Source organism: Leptonychotes weddellii, chromosome 9 (assembly GCF_054177405.1).
Source record: "Leptonychotes weddellii isolate Sample4059 chromosome 9, ASM5417740v2, whole genome shotgun sequence".
Lineage (NCBI taxonomy): Eukaryota > Metazoa > Chordata > Mammalia > Carnivora > Phocidae > Leptonychotes > Leptonychotes weddellii.
In genome coordinates, this window is record NC_138377.1 from 103,990,498 (window position 1) to 104,012,563 (window position 22,066).

A 22,066-nucleotide genomic window follows, 5' to 3' on the forward strand; every position below is an offset into this window, starting at 1 on the left:
ACAACTGCCACCAGATACCTGTAGGAGGCAGATGATTATAATGAAAGTAGTGGTTAGTTTGTATGAACAAGAATGCTGGGGTGCCTGGGTGGCTCAGTCATTAAGTGTCTGCCTTTGGCTCAGGTCATGATCCCAGGGTCCTGGGATCGAGCCCCGCATTGGGCTCCCTGCTCCGCGGAAAGCCTTCTTCTCCCTCTCCTACTCCCCCTGCTTGTGTTCCCTTTCTCTCTGTATCTCTCTCTGTCAAAAAAATAAAATCTTTAAAAAAAAAAAGAATGCTTAGAAATGGGGTGCCTGGGTGGCTGAGTCAGCTAAACATCTGCCTGTGGCTCAGGTCATGATCTCAGGGTTCTGGGATCGAGCCCCATGTCAGGCTTTCTGCTCATCAGGGAGCCTGCTTCTCCCTCTCCCTCTGCCTGCCTCTCTCTCTCTCTCTCTCTCTAATAGATAGAATCTTAAAAAAAATGCTTAGAAATTAAGTTAACCTAAGGAATTTGCTTGCAGGTCTTTTCTGCCAGTATTCTAATCATCCCAGCAAAGCCCTGCCTCATCTAATCAGCTTTCTCTCTTTGTTGTAGCTCACAGACTCCTCTCACATTTATTTGGACTTCCCACCTGACACTTAAAAGCCACATTACACAGTGCATTGTTTTTATAAGTGTATATAATATACCTGCTAACATTATGCAGGCTCCTTAAATGTCCAGACCACTTCTCCAGCACATGATGTTGCACAACTTATATAATGTGTTAAAGTATTGATCATAGGTATTTTTAAATTTTTAAAAATCCATTTCCTTTTCATATACTGCTGGTGGGATTATAAAACAGTGCAACTTCCTTGGAAAACAGTTTGGCAGTTCCTTAAAAAGTTAAACATATATCAACCATATGACCCAGCTTTTCTACTCCTAGATATTTACCCAAGAGAAATGGAAAGCATATATCCCTTAAAAGACTTATAAATGAACATTCAATAGCAGCTTTATTTGTAATGTCCAAAAAACCGGAAACAACTCAAATGTTCAATAACAAAGCAACTGTGGATAAAAGCAAACTGTGGTATATCCATATAATAGAATATCACTGAACAATAAAAGGGAATGAACTATTGATACATGCTATAACGGCTAATTCTCAAAATAATTTTGGTAAGTGAAAGAAGCCAGACCAAAAGTATATAATAAATAATTATGTTTATATAAAATTCTAGGAAATGGAAGGTAATATATAGCAGCAGAAAGTAGATGGTTGGCTGGGAGTAGAGGGGACAATAAGGGCAGAGAGATTACAATGGGGCATAAAGAAACTTTGAGGTGATGGATATGTTCACTGTTTTACTCATGGGGATGCTTTCATCCTATAACATCATACGACATACATCAAAACCTACCAAATGTGTATTTTATATATGTGCAGTTTAGAGTATGTTGACTATACTTCAATAAAGCTGTGAGAATCTTTGTTATAGAAGTATAAGCAAGACTTCAATAAACAGTATTTTTAAAAATCATGTATTAGTAAATCAAATAGTTTCTCATGTATAAATTGTTCTCTAGTTGCTCGTCTGTGTTTTTGTTTTGTTACCACAGAGGCCAGCCAGAAGCATGAAAACAGCAAAACAGATGATTATTTTTTCTTTAGCTCAACTCCCTATCACTAAATTTGCCTTTTGTCCTTACAAAGTGAATAGTGGCATTCTCCAGCATTTTATTTATTTTTTTAAAGTTTTTATTCAAATTCCAGTTAGTTAACATACAGTGTAATATTTTCAGGTGTACAATATAGTGATTCAACACTTCTATACATCACTGTATGCTGATCACACCATGGGCCCTCCTTAATCCCTATCACCGATTTAACCCATCCCCCCCCACTTCCCCTCTGGTATCTCTAGCATTTTAAAAGGTTAGTATTATATAAATATTTTCCAATTAATATTATTAAGTTTACTCAAGACCACAGATGACTTACAAATGTAGTAGGGCATTTTCCAAAACATTTGTCAGAAGGAGAGGAGAGTGCTCTGAAAAAGACAGTAATAACTTGAAGCAAATTTAGGTAGAACACCAGGATGTTCATTAAAAGCCAGGAGATGGCTTTTAATAATTGCCTCATTTGATAAGATGGTGAGTGGATATGGTAGGCAGAATAATGCCCCACCCCCCAAGATGTCCACAGACCTAACCTTCAGAACATGTGACTATGTTACCTTACAGGCAAAAGGAACTTTGCAGGTGTCATTAAATTAAGGGTCTTGAGATGGGGAGATAGTCCTTCATGTCTAAGTGGGTCCAAAATAATCACAAGGGTCTTTGTAAGAAGGCAGAAGTGTCAGAGTCAGAGAATGAGATAGGACAACGGAAGAAGGGTCAGAGAGATACAACATTGCTGGCTTTGAAGATGGAGAAAGGAGAATGAACCAAAGAATGTGCAAGGCCTCTACTGAAAAAGGCAGAGAACAGATTCTCACCTAGAGTCTCCAGGAGGAATATAATCCTGCCCACACCCTGATTTTAGCCCAGTTAAATTTGTGTTGGATTTCTGACCTCTGGAACTGTAAGATAATAAATTTGTGTTGTTTTAAGCCAAAAAGTTGGTGGTAATTTGTTGGAGCAGCAATAGAAAACCAACACAGTGAATAAGCACACCAAATTAGAGTAAGGAGGACACTGAGATCCCCCAAACATCATCATTAAAAATAAAAGGAATCCATTTTATAGACAGGCAATCATAGTTTGAATTCTCCTCCATCTTCTGTTCCTTTATCTGTTATTTTATATGGATTTGTTGTGTTACTTCATTGGCATCCCTCCTATCCTGCTTGCCATGGTGCAATTCCAATCCCAACTTGCAAATTTCCTCAGCAGGAATTAGTCCTTTCCTTCTCTTCTGAACTGCTAATACAGATAGAAGAATCTTTTTGTTTCTTGACAGTGCCTCAGCTCTCCAACACAAAAAACCTTTATGAAACTACCACGTGAGGTTGGAAATATGGTGTACCAGTGTGATTACCATTACAACAAAGATGCCAAAAATGTCATGCCTCAGGGTCATCAGGCAGGGACATGACTTAGCAACAGAGGAACTAGAGCATAAGCTCTTTGGAGGGCAGGGAGCATGCCTGATTTTATATAACCCTCAGAACTAGGTGCAGAGCTAGTAGCTACTACTGTGCTTGGCTAGACTAAGCTAGAACTAACAGTTCTTTGCTAGTAACCAACCAGGGCAAGTTTTTATAGAATTTGGCACTTATACAACTTCACAACCCCAAAAACCTGTGTGGAAAGGGGTATCCATAGAAACATTTGGTGGTTTTTAAAAATGTTTGTTCCTAATTTCTGTATAGTTATACTTTGATCAAAATGTAAGTAATTAGGGATGCCTGGCTGGCTCAGCTGGTGGTGCATGCAACTCTTGTTCTTGGGGTTGTAAGGTGGAGCCCCATGTTGGGTATAGAGATTACTTAAAAATAAAATCTGTTTTTTAAAATGTGAGTAATTAAATCCTTTTGGATTTAATTTGGAAAGGACTAATTCCTGCTGCGGAAATTTGCAAGTTGGGATTGGAATTGCACCATGGCAAGCAGGATAGGAGGGATGCCAATGAAGTAACACAACAAATCCATATAAAATAACTGAGATAAAGGAACAGAAGATGGAGGAGAATTCAAACTATGGTTGCCTGTCTATAAAATGGATTCCTTTTATTTTTAAATAAAATACATATTTTTGCTCAAATATTTTTTCTTTTTCTTTTTTTTATTTTGAGAGAGAGCGGGGGGGGGCGGGGGGGAGGTGGGTAGGGCAAAAGGAGCAGAAGAGAGAGAATTAAGCAGGCTCCACGCCCAGCATGGAGCTGACATGAGACTCCATCTCATGACCCTGAGATCATGACCTGAGCCAAAATCAAGAGCTGGACACTTAACAGACTGAGCCACCCAGGCGTCCAGTATTTCTTCATTTAATAAAGTGACTTACAGGACACTAATAAACATTAATGACAAGATTTCCGATGACCCTTGTAGTTTTAAAATGTGTTATGATTTTGTAATTTTCCATGTGCTTAAAATATAATAAAATGTTATGTTCTACAGCCCCCCAAACATGTAAAAGGTATTAACCTGTTAAAATATAGCTTGTTTTCTTTAATAGCCCTCATTTCATTGTATCAGAAAAGTAATCACTAGATGATAAATGCCTTCACATATCATAGATTTGCTCCCTAAGATATACACAGGTAGACATTTTCTATATCATGATGGGGACCTGGGCTATTTGTTTCTACAAAGAAAATGGGGAACATTTAATTGAGGAATTCATTAGGATGAGCTGGAACCTGAGACTATATGAACATTTCAAGTAGTGGGTAAAAAAAAAGCAACGAGTGTTCAGCTAGAAATAAGTTATTTTATTTTAAAACACATACAGATTAATAAATATTATTGGAAAACTTAATAAATAGCCTTTTATATTTACATAAGGCAATTACAACATGCTATGACTACTTCTATAAAGCAAAATATAAGCAAGTTTTAGCCATTACAAATGTGTGTATGTATGCTAATTGGAAGCTCCCCTGATACATTTACAGGAAAAAACTTATGCAATCAATCAACATGTTACATTTTTTTATCTAGTCATCATCTCCTTCATGATTATATTCCATTTTACAAGAAAGAAACATTTATCATTTAAAAAGGCAAAAACACTCAGGAATGCTACTGAAAAACAGTACCCTTAAATTATTCCAAAGTGCAAAAACACTGACATGGGGGTGGGGGTCAAATTATTATATTCTGACAAATAAAAGAATAGTCTGAACTTTTCAACGTGACCTTTTGGCACTAGTGGTTTGGGAGCTCCTGACATTTACCTGGTGTCAGGTAGTTCATGGTCAGGGTTGAGCTGCTTGGAAGCAAGAAGTTCAGCATCATTCATTACAAATCTAACACAACAGAATCAGTCTGGTTCACAGGTCATCGAATCTTCTGCAGAATTCAGAAAATCTCATCACACCATCAGAATGTGATCTTTCAGTGCAGCTTTTTAAAGTCCCTGTTTAATTTCCATATTTTATAATAGAATATATAAAACCCTTCCTTTTAAAACAAAAAAAGGAAAATTAAAGCTTCATGGAATCGTGCAAACTTTACACCCAGCACTTCCTTTGCTTACTCAGTGCTTGAAGCTGCATGTCAGTAGCACAGAGCAGACAGGATGCCCAGTGCAAGCTGAGCTTCTACTGCATCACTCCAGAGCAATCCTGCACAGAACACTCTTGTCTGAGGCTATCAGCACACGCTAAAAGTGTGAGCGCTCTAAAACAGGTGATTTGGAGAACCATCTCACCCCTTTAGAGGTAGAGAAACTGAGGCACTGAAAGGTTAAGTGACTCACCTATAGTTGCACAATTCAAGGAAAAATAGAGAAAAGAACAAATAAATCCTTCTCCCTGGCTCATGCTCTAGGCCCTAGACTATGCTTTTTATCATATTGGGTACATTTGAAATAGATTTATTTACATGATCATTGTTCTATTATCAACTTTTTACTAGACAACGTTTTTTGATGTAACATAAAGTTACATTTTCTTAAAATATAATTCTCTTGTTGCATTTAATAGCATGTGAGAAACGTGTATGAAAATAAACAAGTAGTGATACTGGGCCAAATTCTCGTTCTCATTCCTATAATTCTTAATCTTTTCAAGTATATGACGGAGGTATAAGAATCTGGCCAGATGTGAAAAATCACCTAAAAGCTAAAGGACAGAGCCTTAAAATTCATCACCAGTACAACTATGAGGTGGAAGTGAGGAATACAGAAAATTGAGGTATTTTATATGATAAACTGTTCTATGGTGTGACTGGTGTGCAACTTGATCTTTTCTCTTTCCAACTCAAGTTAACAGACCTCTAGCTATGAATATGAGTAAAACATATGAAAAACTAACACGGACATGTCCTTGGGAAGAAGGTCGATGCTAAGTTGTTAATGTTACATTTTTGGTCCCTGAGAAGGCGGAACACTAAGATTCCATCTAATCCTGCTTGATGGGTGAACTACTTCCTTGGTGTCAAACACAGTGAGAAGGATAACTCCTTCAGACCACTGGAACCAATCAGACAGTTGTGAACAGATCTAAACTAAAGCATTTTTCTCTTTCTGGTTTCCTACTCGGTACAAGAGACCTAAATCAGGATCAAGTAGGCATCAGAAAAGACAATGGGCATGGCTCTGTAGACAATCGGAACACTTTCTCTGCTCTTCTAGATTAGTTGAGCAGCTTGGAAAAGAGAGGTATCATCTCCCAACAAGAACTAGGCAGCTCATCAACACCTTGGTCTCCGTGGACCAAAGTGCTTGTCCACAGCTGGGAGACACTGCATCTCAGTGCCTTACAAATGTCTAGGAACTAGCTTCTAGAAGTAAGCACAGTATTTACAAAGAGAGGAGCTATCAAGGAAGAAGGAATATGAGGGGTGACTGCACACGTTAATAGTGTTCTGATAGAATATCAGAATGAAACCCAAAGAAAAAGAACAAAAACTAACCTACTACAGCTGGAATGAACTTCTGGAAATAAAATTGAGTATAACAAATTGGCTTGAAAAGTAGTAATTGAAAGAATATTTCTTATTGCTGAACCAAGAGAAGCAAAGTATATTTCACTAACATTCTAATATGAAAATACCATAGTGACATTTGACTGAAGAACCAGTTGTGGGCAGTTCTTGCTCCAGGTGTGGCAAGGAGCAGACTGTCCTTCCTCTCCAAAACCTTCTCTACAGACATGGAGTGGTCCTCCAGAACAGCAAAATGCCCAGGGTGGTCTCAGTGCTAGGCCCCAAGGAGCAAAACAAGAAAGCAATCTTTTTAAATGTAAAGATTCAGATGAGAAAATGAAGCATTGACCAAGTAGTAGAGGAGACAAATGGCTTATTTAAGTATCTATCCAGAGTAAATTTGCAAATTGTGATCAGAAACATAAGATTTTAGAGGAGGTTTGAAAACAGACAGTAGGTATTTTTTTCTTAATTCATCAGAGATAAAACCCAAGGAATAGTATAATAATGAAAATGTTTCATACGTATTTACTTTTGGAGAGACCAATGAGACCCATTCCCATTCTAGGCCCTCCCCTAAAACTCTCACTTTGAGGCTTTTTCCTTTGCAATTCCAAACAAATTATGAAAACATGAATTTGTAAAATAATAATAATAATACTATTAAATCAAGTTATATGCTCTATGTCAAACATGAAAATTAGGTTATTAGACTGCTGGTCATGTCAATTATTTTGAGGCTAGAGTCACACACTTGAAATAAAATCATAAGAACTTCATTTACTGGAAGGAAAGCTGTGCATCCTACCAAAATAATCTGCTAAACCTGGGAGAGTCTAACTGTTCCAGACCAAGTCACCCTGAAGAGGAGACCAGCTATCACTACTTTCAGATTTTGTTTTACTCTAAAAAATCATAGGGGTAATCATCCAGAAAATATCACCTCTGAATATCCATGGTATAATTGTGGATTAAAATATAATGAGGAACACTAATAAATGAATTTAAACTAAGCTTCACCTGTAAGTTATAACAAAATAAACAAGATAATTTCCATAAGACATACATGAACTTTCTCAGTATACTTGTGTTACCACATGTATTCTTTTAATATCTCAAACTCCTCATCTAGGAAACTATTTTTATGCCTAAAAGTATACTGATACAACTACATGATATTTTCGAAAGTTCAGTTCAATAAATTAAGGCTTGCAGTCCTAAAAAGACCAGATTTAAAAAAAACACAAAACTTTCAAGAGCTGATAAAAAGAGTGAGGGACTTTCTGAATATTTATTAACTATCAGTGATTATTAAGATTTAAAAAATTTTAAAACAATTTTGTTGCTGCTCTTAGTTCACTAATCCCTGACAGCCCACAATCATCAGATGTACTTTTAAATCAAAAAGGTGTTCTTCACTCTATGTTAAACTATCCTCATTTTATTTAGCTTCTTTGTTCAACACTCTAGGGAACAATTTCTTTGGTCTTTAGAAATGTTCTTTTTGCCTGAAAAAATATTTTTTTCCCTTAGTGAGTAACTTCAATTGGGTATTATTAAATTTGATATTCTAGTTCACCAAATCTACCTTACCCAATCCCATCTTCCAACTTGACACAGTTCCCTATTTAGATAAAACACTGCACACGAAGTACATGATACCTTAATGAAATAATTTGCATCACTTTGTGCTTTGCTCCCATTTAATATACATAGAAAGTTACTATAAACAGACGAATGATCTCTTTGATCCAATTACTGGCATAATTAGTGGCTATTTTGCATTTCAAAAGCTTAATGAGAGGTTGGGTGAGGAATTGTAAGGGTGCTCTGCCATCTCAAACAATAAGGAGATGGATATGTTAATTGTTTTCATTTTTGCTAGAAATTCTTTTGAAAACTTACTGTATGTGTTCCAATTTGCAGAAACTAGCCTGAGCTTGACTGTGTCCTTCAACCTGTTCCTGTATTATAGGGAACTTGATATATGTGCTATTAAACATTTACTCTCTCATCTAACAGCGTTATTATCAAATTAAATAATTTATTTCTTCTGAATGGCCACAATGCTCACTGAAAGAGAACATGGATATATTTGATCCTGGGTCCCAGGTACATGGACTGAATGCAAATAAAATACCTTATGCTACTTAAGTCAATTGTCTTTAATTGGATAATAACTACATGCTAAAAGGGTCAATTTGCTCTTATGTGTCTTTTGCCTTGACTTTCTTCCAACAAATGAATATACTGTTATTTCTAAATGCTTTACACATTTATATTTTGAATAGTGAAATATTAAAGTATAATCAAAGAGTTATTCTAATCTAAGAGAACATACACATAGTAATCATCAAATTAAGTGAAGAGTTCAAGTGATAAAGGCACTGAAATTGATTTGAGCTACTGAAAGTCATCCTATAAATGGAACTCTGCATCATGTCCACCTATTCTCTCTCTATTTTCAATTAAAATGTCTTGGAGTAGGGGGTGGGAGAGTCAGCTCATTAGAGGATTAAAAACAATTAAATGTATATACTTCTTATTTGGATGAGGTACCTGAATGTTATACATGCTTAATGCAAAATAACACAAGTGCAGACACATTTACTGTATAGTCAGACTTCAAGACAACAATTTCTCCCATTTCCAAAGTAATCTTCTAAGTAAGAATATCTGCTCCCCTGCAAAGACTAATCAGAAAGAGCCCATCTTTATTTTCTATTAAATAATGTTAAAATATTTTAAAAGGAAAGAGTATTCATGAAAGCTTCCACGTTAATGGCAATGAACATGAGATTCCTCTCATCAGAGAGAGATGATGCCCAGACAACGATTTAGCAACTTCAGACTGCAAAGGGCTGGGCCCTCACCCTGGTGCTGAGTGATGCTCCCCACTGTCCACCAGACCACCCATTAATATGCAAGCAACTTTAATACCATTGATTAGGGTCTCTTCTACTTCACATCAAATTAGGGCCAGAAACCACATCCATTTCCCATTCCTTGAGCCACCCAACCCCCTGTTGCATCCTAGTCTGTTTTCATATTAGATTTGTTCATCTCCCCAAGGTTGAAATTGAACTCTTTGAACACCTGTATAAGGACAATCCCAACAGAGACAGTGGTGAACCCACAGGCCATACCCAAGAAGTCCACCAGGCCCACGTTGCTCCATTCCCGAAAGAGGATGGCCGAGGCTAGCAGGACAAGGGTGGTGAACACGACGTAGTAGATGGCCCCGAACACAGAGGAGTCGAAGCACTCAAGCGCTTTGTTGATGTACCTGAACTGGACGATGATGCTGCAACCGAGCACAGCCAGGAGCACCAGGCACAGGCAGAGGGCCCGCTGACTGGATGGGTTGTTGTGGAAGATGTCTTGGGCTGCCAGCCCGATGCCCTTGGTGGAAGGCACGGTGAAACTCCCTAGCAAGGAGCAGATACTGATGTAGACCATGATGTTGGTGGGCCCATGGGCCGGTGCAATCCAAAAGATGAGCAGCAGCAGCATAAGGAGCACGATGCACAAATAGCCCACAAACACTGGAAAACAGATTATTTTCTTTTTTTAGAGTCAATTTAACAAAACCTAGGCAGACAGTGCTCTTGTGTGTGTGGCCAGAGTGGGAGGTTTCTTAAGGAACATGTGAGAATGCTGTAGGGGTATTCGTGGCTGTTGCGGGGATCAAGGGCTGCATACAGTAGGCAAAGGCCATGGGCCCTAGGATGTGGAGAGAGTTTCACACAATTAAAATCATCCCATTCTCCTCACAACTTCTGAATGTCTCCTTGGGCTTCTAAGGGAAAAACATGTTTATAATTACCACAGCTTAGTACCCAGTTTATATACAAAACAAAATAATTTTTGCACATATTTAAGAAGCACTGCATTTTTCAGAACTTCATCAAGAGTTATTCTCCATTTCAGAGGATCCCACTGCTGATGGCAATATCCCCTGAGTGTTTCAGTTAATAGCATGACACCCCATGTGTTTGCAGCTGCCAGTGTCTCAGCAACTCCACATGCAGTGGGGTCTGCTGGCTTTAGTGTCTTCTACAGTCGTACCTGAGCATTCTATTTTATTATAAAGGACCAACCTGCTATTTGTCCTTCTATTACAGTTAGGGCATCATATTGAAAATTTGCTTTGAGATTACATGTACAAGGAAGTTGTAATTTCCAATTCAATCTGAGATTGTAAAGGAGGTGCTAGGAGCTGGGCCTGATGGGGCTAGGAACGGCATGGCCATGCACCAGGCAGGCTGTGGGAGTCCCCTGTTCCCCAAAGGTAAGAAAAAGGAACTATGGAGCCCTGTTCTGGGGGAGGATTCAGGAAGATGACCATAAAATTTCTTCTGAGGCAATTATTTGACAAAAAATTCATTCTGGTTTTTTACATTTAGAAAAACATTTTTAAAAACTAGAAACCCCTTTAACTTAATACATTAAGTGGATAGAATAATATCAATATATATTCCAGATTAAAACAAAGTTTTTCATGTTAAAAACAAAAATCTTTTCGCTAGCATTATATCGTCATGCCAAATTGTTATGGTAGAATTCAAATTAGACATGTTTTTTTGTAAAAGTTAGGACCTGAATATACTGGTAACAACCAGATTTATCAAAAATAAGAGGTGTTGGGGCACTTTGGTGGCTCAGTCGGTTAAGCGTCTGACTCTCGATTTCAGCTCAGGTCATGATCTCAGGGTTGTGAGATCGAGCCCCAAGTAGGGCTTCATGCTCAGTGGGGAATCTGCTTGAGATTCTCTCTCTCTCCTTCTCCCTTCACAGACCCCACTCAAAAAAAAAAAAAAAAAGGAAGATACATTGTTCTGAAAATTACATAAAGTAAATCCTTCAGGACATTCATATCCAATTTTCTGATTTTTTTTTTTTTCATGTGTTTGTACTCTCATTTCTCACAGTTTTGGAAATATTTTGGCTTTTACAGGATGAAGTAAATAGAACAATACTAAGGATTTAGGGATAAAAAATTACAGAGAAATAGTCTTGGCTAATTTCATTATAAATCCCTTTTCAAATTTTACAGATATTTCTGCTGCAATGTCAGTCACAGCCAACTGAGAGCTATAAAAGAATGGTCAGATTTTTTTGTGGCCCAGAGATGTCTGTATTTGGGATATTCGTGTGGATGCAGTTTTGTGCTGGTACCTGGCTAAAATTGTTGGTAAGCAACATTAAGATGGTCTACTGGGAGTAATTTAGAAGAATCTATACTTTAGGCTGGTATAATTATGTAGACTGTTTTTTTTATAGCATTTGTCAAAAAATATATAGTATGTCAAAAATACGTAGAAAAAATAGAGAGAGATTTCTGTGGGAGATCCAAAGATAAATCAAACTGGATCTCAGCTCTCAGCTTCACATCAGAGGGAAGTGCAGAGGCTTGGACACACAGTGGTCCTGAGGCAAGGATGGCCCAGAGCAGACCCCAGCAGGACTAACACCAAGAAGCAGTAACAGCAGGAATGCGGGAAGGAGGTGGGGTACAAATACTGGGAGGTGGGGAGAGGTGAGAGGCTGTGGGAGGAGACATGTGCGGGGGTGGTCATGGGAGGCAGGGAACGGGAAGGCCACAGTAAGCAGGGGTTGGGTGGGTGTGGAAGGGAGGCTGGAACGGATGAGACTGTTGTGGAGGGGGCCAGATGATGAAGGCACCCATGCACCAGGTCCCTAAGGTCCAGGAGAAAGCAGAAGAGGTCTGGAACCCCAGGGATGGGGGATGCAATGTCTGGAAAGCAAGGACCACGAGGCCTCTTCCCACACCTGGGGCAGCAGGAGTGAGGGATGCTATAGCCAGCAGGGCACAGCGATGGCCACTCATAGGCAAAGTCAAACACAGGGTCTAGGAGAACAGACCATGGGTAAGCCAACTCCACCCTATACCTGGAAGGATCATACTGACAGGCAAGCTTTCCTGCAGCTTTGCTAGAAAGGAGTTACCTGGGTTAGTCAGCTTCTCTTCCAGCTCAGCTTGCGTGGTCACACTCTCAGATTTTGGGGAGTGGATAATCAGCACAACAGAACCTGCACAGCTTAGCAGACACCCCAACTTGCCCAAGATGTTGAGCTTTTCCTTCAGAAGATAAGAAGCTAAAATGGACCTTTGTTTAAAAAAAAAAAGAGAGAGAGAGAAATCATTAAAATTTAAACCATATATTTGACCTGTTTCTACTAATTGTACTTGTTTTGGAAAAGTCGTATTTTCTTGATAGCCATATTTGTTTTTAATTTAGTTTTTAACAGGAGAAAAGATTAGGAATTTATTGAAATTGTTACTTAAACACAAAGGATTTTAATACCAATTCCATGCAGTCAGTATATAGTTAATGACTCTTAACTCATACTGCTATATATTATTTCAATAGATATGAAATATACCAGAATAGAAAAATAAGTTTATCATTCATAAAAATGAAGTTTTATGATTAAATAAAAATACTGCTTCCTTATTTTTAAAAGCAAACAATTGGGGTGCCTGGGTGGCTCAGTCAGTTGAGCGTCCAACTCTTGGTTTTGACTCAGGTCATGATCTCAGGGTCATGAGATCAAGCCCCGCCTCAGGCTCCCCATTCGGTGCAGAGTCTTGTTGAGATTCTCTGTCCCTCTGCTCCTCCCCCTGCTCTCGGTCTCTCTCTCTTAAATAAAATCTTTTTAAAAATAAATAAATAAAAGAAAACAATCAAACTATGTTAAGTGGGAAAGTATATGAAAACTTAAAATAATTACAAGTAATTCATGATGAAAACACTTAAGTTAAAATAAATTGAGAAAATGCACAAAGGGTAAAACCAAAATACTAATAGTAATTGCATTATGGTAGGAGTATAGGTCATTGATTATTTTTCTCTTCTATAATACCCCCAAACTTTTTTTGGAGAGAGAGGGATGAAGGGGAGGGACAGAGGGTGAGGGAGAGGGAGGGAGGGACGGAGGGAGGGAGGGAGGGAAAAAGAGAGAGAGAGAGAATCTTAAGCAGGCTCCACACCCAGTACAGAGCCCAACTCGGGGCTCGATCTCACAATGCTGAGATCATGACCTGAGCCAAAACCAAGAGTTGGACACTTGACTGACTGAGCCACCGAGGCGCCCCAATACCCCAAATTTTTAAAATGTGGTCACATTACTTTTACAATGCAAAAAAAAAAAAAAGTATTCCTTTTAAAACTTCTATAATCTTAAGGTTCTTAAGATGTTTCTTATTTCCCTATGTAACATCAGTATACAATCTGAATTGGAAAACCTAGGCTTTTAGTAATCATGGGACTAGTAACTGCCACTTTGTTGTTGTCTATGCCAAAGGCACTCAGGGAACACAAATATCCATCAGGAGGGCACACTAGATATACGGGATTTCCTTCTTAATCCTCATTTTATAGATAAAGAGACAGCCTCAGAAAGGATAAGCACTGAACCCAAAGCCACAAAGCTAAGAAGAGGTGAAATCATGGTGATGACAAACCAAAAAGCCAAAGCTCCATCTTTTCCCTTATACCACTTTGTGTCTTTATCTCTAGACAGCCTGGTCCTCAAGGAAACCTTGGCAATGTACTTGGAGAAATAATCAACATCACCAAAACAACAAAAGATATTAGAATACACAACTGGGTGTTAATTTGAGGGGTTACACATAGCTGCAAACAGGTGGAAACCAGAGGACTGGGAGGCTCTCAGAGCAAGAGGTGAGCCTGGGATGACGGGCAGGCTATGCCAAAGTGGTAAGTGCCCGCCATGGGTGAAAGAAGAGAGGCAAGAATGTTGAAAAAGAAAATCAAAGCTGGAGGCATCACAAATCCAGACTTCAAGCTGTGTTACAAAGCTATAATCATAAAAACAGTATGGTACTGGCACAAAAACAGACACACAGATCAAAGGAACAGAATAGAAAACCCAGAAATGGACCCTCAACTCTATGGTCAACTAATCTTCGACAAAGCAGGAAAGAATACCCAATGGAGAAAAGACAGTCTCTTCAACAAATGGTGCTGGGAAAATTAGACAGCCACAGACAGGAGAATGAAACTGGACCACTGTCTTACAGCATACACAAAAATAAACTCAAAATGGATGAAAGAATAAATGTGAGACAAGCATCCATCAAAATCCTAGAGGAGAGCAGCATCATTTTGCTAGGTACGTCTTCAAAGGCAAGGGAAGCAAGGGCAAAAATGAACTATTGGGACTCCATCAAGATAAAAAGCTTTTGCAGCAAAGGAAACTTCAGTCAACAAAATGGAACCTATGAAATGGGACAACTTCTCAAACTCAACACCCAAAAATCAAATAATCCAGTCAAATATGGGCAGAAGACATGAACAGACACTTCTCCAAAGAAGACATACAAATGGCTAACAGACACATGAAAAAATGTTCAACATCATTAGCCATCAGGGAAATTCAAATCAAAACCACAATGAGATACCACCTTACACCAGTTAGAATGGCAAAAATTAACAAGGCAGGAAACAACAAATGTTGGAAAGGATGTAGAGAAAGGGGAACCCTCTTACACTGTTGGTGGGAATGCAAACTGGTGCAGCCATTCTGGAAAACAGTATGGAAGTTCCTCAAAAAGTTAAAAATAGAGCTACCCTACCACCCAGCAATTGCACTACTAGATATTTATCCAAAGGATACAAACATAGTGTTCGATGGGGCACATGCACCCCAATGTTTATAGCAACAATGTCTACAATTGCCAAAATATGGGAAGAGCCCAGATGTCCATCAATAGATGATTGGATAAAGAAGATGTGGTGTATCTATACATATACACTGAAATCTTGCCATTTGCAATAACGTGGTTGGAACTAGAAGGTATGCTAAGCGAAATAAGTCAGAGAAAGACAAATATCAGATGATTTCACTCATATGTGGAATGTAAGAAACAGAACAGGTGAACATAGAGGAAGGAAAGGAAAAATAAAATAAGAGAAAATCAGAGAGGTACCATAAGAGACTCTTAACTATAGAAAACAAACTGAGAGTTGCTGGAGGGGAGGCAGGTAGAGGGATGGGGTAACTGGGTGATGGGGATTAAGGAGGGCACTTGTCGTAATGAGCACTGGGTGTTATATGCAACTGATGAATCACTGAACTCTACCTCTGAAACTAATAATACACTATATGTTATTTAATTGATTTTAAATTTTTTAAAAAGACAAGAAATACTAAATATTGGTAAGGAGAAAGGGGAACCCTCATGCACTGTTGGTGGACTGTAAATTGGTGCAGCCACTATGTAAAACAGTATGGAGGTTCCTCAAAAAATCAGAAGTAGAACTATCATATGATCCAATAATTCCACTCCTGGGCATTCACCCAAATAAAATGAAAACACTAATTCAAAAAGATACGTGAACTTCAATGTTTTCTGTAGAATTATTATTTTTTTTTTTAAGATTTTATTTATTTATTTGAGAGAGAGAGAATGAGAGACAGAGAGCATGAGACGGGGGAGGGTCAGAGGGAGAAGCAGACCCCCCGCTGAGCAGGGAGCTCAATGCGGGACTCGATCCTGGGACTCCAGGATCATGAGCTGAGCCGAAGGCAGTTGCTTAACCAATTGAGCCACCCAGGCGCCCCTCTGTAGAATTATTTTTAACAGTCAAGATACAGCAGGAAACTAAGTCCTTATGGATAGATGAATGGATAAAGAAGGAATGGTAGGTGTGTGTGTGTACACATGTGCACGTGTGCGCGCGCACACACACACACACACACAATAGAATATTACCCAGTCATAAGAAGAACAAAATCTTGCCATTTGTGACAACATGGATGGACCCAAGAGTACTATGCTGAGTGAAAAAGTCAAAGAAAGAAAAATACTGTATGATGTCATTTATATGTGGAATCTAAATCACAAAATGAACAAACAACAAAGCACACAAAACCCTGAAGGCTCATAAATACAGAGAACAATCTGGTGGTTGCCAGAGGGGCAGAGGTATGGGGAGATGGGTGAAATAGGTGAAGGGGATTAGGAAGTATAAACTTCCAGTTATAAAATAAACCAGGGGGTTGAAAAGTAGAGCATAGAAAATACGGTCAATAAGACTGTAATAACTGTATGGTGACAGATGGTAACTACATTTATTGTGATAAGCACGGTGTAATTTATAGAAATGTTGAATCATTTATGTTGTATACTTGAAACTAATATAACATTGCAGGTCAATTTTAATTTAAAAAAATTCTTGGGACGCCTGGGTGGCTCAGTCGGTTAAGCACCTGCCTTCAGCTCAGGTCATGATCCCAGGGTCCTGGGATTGAGCCCCATTTTGGGCTCCTTGTTCAACGGGGAGCCTGCTTCTCCCTCTGCCTGCCACTCCCCCTGCTTGTGCTCTCTCTCTCTGACAAATAAGTAAATAATCTTAAAAAAAATTCTTGTAGCTTTCAGTGTACAGATCACCTACTTGATTAAATTGATTCCTCAGCATTTTATTGATGTTACTGTGAACAGAATTGTTTTGTTTCTCAGGTATTTCATTGTTAATGTAGAGAAACACAACTGATTTCTATATCCTGAAATTTTACTGATTTTTTTAAATCTGTTCTAAGAGTGTTTTGGTGGAGTCTAGGATTTTCTATATATAAGATCATGTCGTGTACAAAGACAATTTTAATTCTTATTTTCTGATTCGGATGCCTTTTCTTTCTTTTTCTTGCCTAAGTCCACTGACTAGGACTTCTACTACTATGTTTAATAGGAGTGGTGAGAGTGGACACACTTGTCTTTTCCTGATCTTAGAGGAAAGTTTTCAAACACTCACTGCTGATTATGTTAGCTGTGAGCTTGTCATCTATGGCCCTTATTATGTTGAGGTATGTGACCTCTATACCCAGTTTGTTAAGAGCATTTTATCATGAGAGGATGTTGACTTTGATCAAGATTTTTTGTATCTACTGAGATGACCATTTAATTTTGATCTTTCATTGTATTAATGTGGTATATGACATTATTAGTATTCCTATGAATCATGCTTGCATCCCACAGATAAATCCAACCTGATGATGATGTATGATCCTTTTAATATACTATTAAATTTGGCTTGTTAATATTTTGTTGAGAATTTTTGTTGATGAATTGAGGATAGATTCATCAGGGATACTGGTAGTTAGTTTTCTTTTCTTGTAGTGTCTTTACCTGGCTTTGGTATCAGGGTAATGCTGGTTCATAAAATGAGCTTTGGAGTGTTTTCTCCTCTTCAATTTTTTAGAAGTGTTTGAAAAGGATTGGCATTAATTCTTCTTTAAACATTTGGTAGAATTCACCCATGAAGCCATCTATCTGGTCCTGAGCTTTTCTTTATTGAGAGATTTTTTTATTATTGATTCCATCTCCTTACTATTGGTTTATTCTGATTTTCTTTTTTTTTTTTTTTTAAGATTTTTTATTTATTTATTTGACAGAGAGAGAGAGACAGCGAGAGAGGGAACACAAGCAGGGGAAGTGGGAGAGGGAGAATCAGGCTTCCCGCTGAGCAGAGAGCCCGATTCGGGGCTTAATACCAGGATCCTGGGAACATGACCTGAGCTGAAGGCAGACGCTTAACAACTGAGCCACCCAGGCGCCCTGATTTTCTATTTCTTCATGATTCAGTCTTTGGTAGGTTGTATATTTCTAGGAATTTATCCATTTCTTCTAGGCTGTTCAATTTATTGCCATGTAATTGTTCATAGTAGTGCTTTATGATCCTTTGTATTTCTGTGGAATGAGTTGTAATGCCTCCTCTTTCATTCCTAGTTTTGAGACTTCTTTCCTTTTTCTCAATCTAACTAAAGCCATGTCCATCTTATCTTTTTAAAAAGCTGCTCCTAGTTTCATTAATCTTTTCTATTGTATTTCTGGTCTCTATTTCTGATCTTTCTCATTTCCTACCTTTTGTCTATACTGGATTTAGTTTGTTCTTTTTCTTCATTCCTTGAGGTATAAAGTTAGGTTTAGGTCATTTTTTCTTAAAACAGGCATTTATCGCTATAAACTTCCCTTTTAGAATTGCTTTTGCAGCATCCCGTAAGTTTTAATACATTGAATTTCCATTTTCATTTGTTTCAAGATCATTTCCCTTTAGATTTCTTCTTTGACCCTTGATTGTTTAGGTGTTGTTTCATATTCACAAATTTGTAAATTTTCCTGCTTCTTTCCAATTACTGATTTCGAATTCAATACCATTATGGTCAGATACCTGGTATGATCTCAACCTTCTTAAATTTGCTAAGACTTCTTCAGTGACCTATAATTTTATCTATCCTGAGGAATGTTCCATGTGCACTCAAGAAGAATGTGTACTCTGCTATTGTTGGATAGAATGTTCTGTGTATGTCTCTTAGGTCCATTTGGTCTAAAGTATGTTTCAAGTCTCATGTTTCCTTTTTCATTTTCTGCCTGAATGATCTATCCATTACTGAAAGTTCGATATTGAAGACCCCTACCATTACTGTATTGCTGTCTTTTCCCCACCATATCTGTTAGTAACTGCTTAATATACTTAGGTGCTCTGATGCTTATGATTATTATATCTTCTTGATGGACTTATCATTAGGTCTTTGTCCTTTATTAGCATATTTCGCTTAAAGTCTATTTTGTCCTTTGTCCTTTATTACCATATTTAACATAAATTCTATTTTGTCTAAGTACAGCTATCCCTGCTCCCTTTTGGTTTCTACTTGCTTAGAATAGATTTTAACATCACTTTGCTTTGAGCCTATGTATGTCCTTAAAGATGAATTGAGTTTGGGGAGGAGCAAGATGGCGGAGGAGTAGAAGACCTAAATTTCGTCTGGTCCCAGGAATTCAACTAGATAGGGATCAAACCATTCTGAACACCTACAAACTCAACAGGAGATCGAAGAAAAGAATAGCAACAACTCTCTGAACAGAAAAGCGACCACTTTCTGGAAGGTAGGACGCGTGGAGAAGTGAATACGAGGTGGTATTCGGGAGGATAGATGGCGGGGGAGGGGGCCTCCGTCTGCCGCTTCTGGCAAGTGATAGAGCCGCAGAGCACAAAATCGGAACTTTTAGAAGTCTGTTCCACTGAGGGATGTTGCTCCAGTGGCTAAGCAGGGGGTGGAATCCTCGCTGGGATAGTGTGGTCTCAGAACCATCAGGGTCACAGAAAGACCGGGGGTGCCTAAGTGCGGCAGAGCTCTCAGGTATCAGAGCGGGGAAGCCGGCTGCGGAGACAGAGCCGAGGCGCGGGCCCTCAGCTCAGGATTGCCATAAACCATGATCCGTGGCACAGTTGGGCCACTGCTCCTCCAGCAGGGACCCAACAAGCGGCAGATTCAGGAAGACTTACCTTCCTCCCACGGGAGGAGCGGCGCGGAAGCACACCGCAGGGATCTGCTGGGTTTGGAGACTCCACACGGGGTCATGTGCCACAGGTAGAAAGGCTCGGGCACAGGCCGGGTGAGCACGGAATGCGGCCGGAGACCGGGGAGACGGCAGTGATTAACTGCTTTTCCCTGGGGGCTCACTGAGGAGTGGGGCCCTGAGTTCTTGGATCCTCCAGGGCAGAGATCGGGAAGCCACCATTTTCACTCTGGTCCTCCAAAGCTGTACGGAAAGCATGCAGGGAACAAAAGTTCCCGAGAGCAAACCGAGCACATTACTTAGCCCAGCCCGGGGAAGGGTGGGGCAATTCAGCCTCAGCAAAGACATTTGGGAACCACGGCAACAGGCCCCTCCCCCAGAAGATCAGCAAGAACAGCCAGCCAAGACCAAGTTTACCAATCAATGAGAACGGAAGAACTCCAGCACTAGGGGAATACTGCATATAGAATCCATGGCTTTTTCCCCATGATCCTTTAGTCTTTCAGAGTTAATTTTTTTAATTTTCTTTTTTTCTCTTTGAATTTTTCTTTTTCCCATTTTCAATCAACATCTTATCAATCCCTTTTTAAAAAATCTTTTTTATTTTTCATTTTTAGAGTCATATTCTATCCCTTCATAGTAGTTAACCTTATCTTTGGTATATATATATATATATATATATATATATATATATAAGTTGTTCTCTCTTTAAAATTTTGGGATACAATTTCTTCTAACAGACCAAAATATACCCTAAATCTCTAGTGTATGGCTTTGTTCTAGTTTCCTGCCTGATCACATTCTCTCCCCCAACCTTTTTAAAAAATCTTCTTCTTTCTTTTTTCAACCAACATCTTATCAATTCCCTTTATAAAATCTTTCATAATTTTCATCTTTACAGTCACAGTCCATCCCTTCATTGTATTTACCCTTATTTTTGTACATATATAAACTTTTCTTTCTTTAAAATTTTGGGAGGCACTTTCTTCTAACAGACCAAAATATGCCCAAAATCTAGTGTGTGGCACTGATCTATGCACCAGCCTGATCATATTTGATCATATTCTGTTTTTTTTGTTTGTTTGTTTTTTATCTATTTCTTTTACTTTTTTCTTTCTTTCCCTTTCTTTTCCCCCGGTTTCAGGTCTCTTCTGATTTGTTTAGTATATATTTTTCTGGGGTCGTTGTTACCCTGTTCGCATTTTGTTCTCTCATTCATCTATTCACCTCTGGGCAAAATGACAAGACGGAAAAAAATCACCTCAAAAAAAAAGAACAAGAGGCACTACCGACTGCCAGGTACCTAATCAATACAGACATAAGTAAGATGACAGAACTAGGGTTCAGAATGACGATTTTAAAGATACTAGCTGGGCTTGAAGAAAGCATGGATGATATTAGAGAAATCTTTTCTGGAGAAATAAAAGAACTAAAATCTAACCCAGTTGAAATCAAAAAGGCTATTAATAAGGTGCAATAAAAAATGGAGGCTCTAACTGCTAGGATAAATGAGGCAGAAGAGAGAAGTAGTGATATAGAAGACCAAATGGTGGAAAATAGAGAAGCGGAGAAAAAGAGAGATAAACAACTACTGGATCACGAGGGCAGAATTCGAGAGATAAGAGATACCATAAGATGAAACAACATTAGAATAATTGGGATCCCAGAAGAAGAAGAAAGAGAGAGGGGGGCAGAAGGTATACTGGAGCAAATTATAGCAGAGTACTTCCCTAATTGGGGGAAGGAAACAGGCATCAAAATCCGGGAGGCACAGAGAACCCCTCTCAAAATCAATAAAAATAGGTCAACACCCCGATATCTAATAGTAAAACTTACGAATCTCAGAGACAAAGAGAAAATCCTGAAAGCAGCTTGGGAGATGAGATCTGTAACCTACAATGGTAGAAACATTAGATTGGCAACAGACCTATCCACAGAGACATGGCAGGTGAGAAAAGACTGGCATGATATATTCAGAGCACTAAATGAGAAAAATATGCAGCCAAAAATACTATATCCAGCTAGGCTGTCATTGAAAATAGAAGGAGAGATAAAAAGCTTCCAGGACAAACAACAAAAACTAAAGGAATCTGCAAACACGAAACCAGCCCTACAGGAAATCTTGAAAGGGGTCCTCTAAGCAAAGAGAG

General features: G+C 38.7%; 1 protein-coding gene across 1 annotated transcript in view; it reads right to left on the minus strand.

The window, feature by feature from the left end:
- Positions 1–4,389: 4,389 nt before the first annotated feature.
- The window catches only part of NIPA1 (NIPA magnesium transporter 1), a 73,193-nt gene continuing 55,516 nt past the window's right edge, over positions 4,390–22,066 (minus strand). Inside the window, exons 4-5 of the mRNA XM_081831475.1 lie at positions 12,539–12,699; positions 4,390–10,113 (exon numbers count right to left, since the gene is read on the minus strand). Of these exons, the coding sequence (XP_081687601.1) occupies positions 9,602–10,113; positions 12,539–12,699 (673 nt within the window). The 3' untranslated portion in view covers positions 4,390–9,601. The remainder of the gene's footprint in view (positions 10,114–12,538; positions 12,700–22,066) is intronic.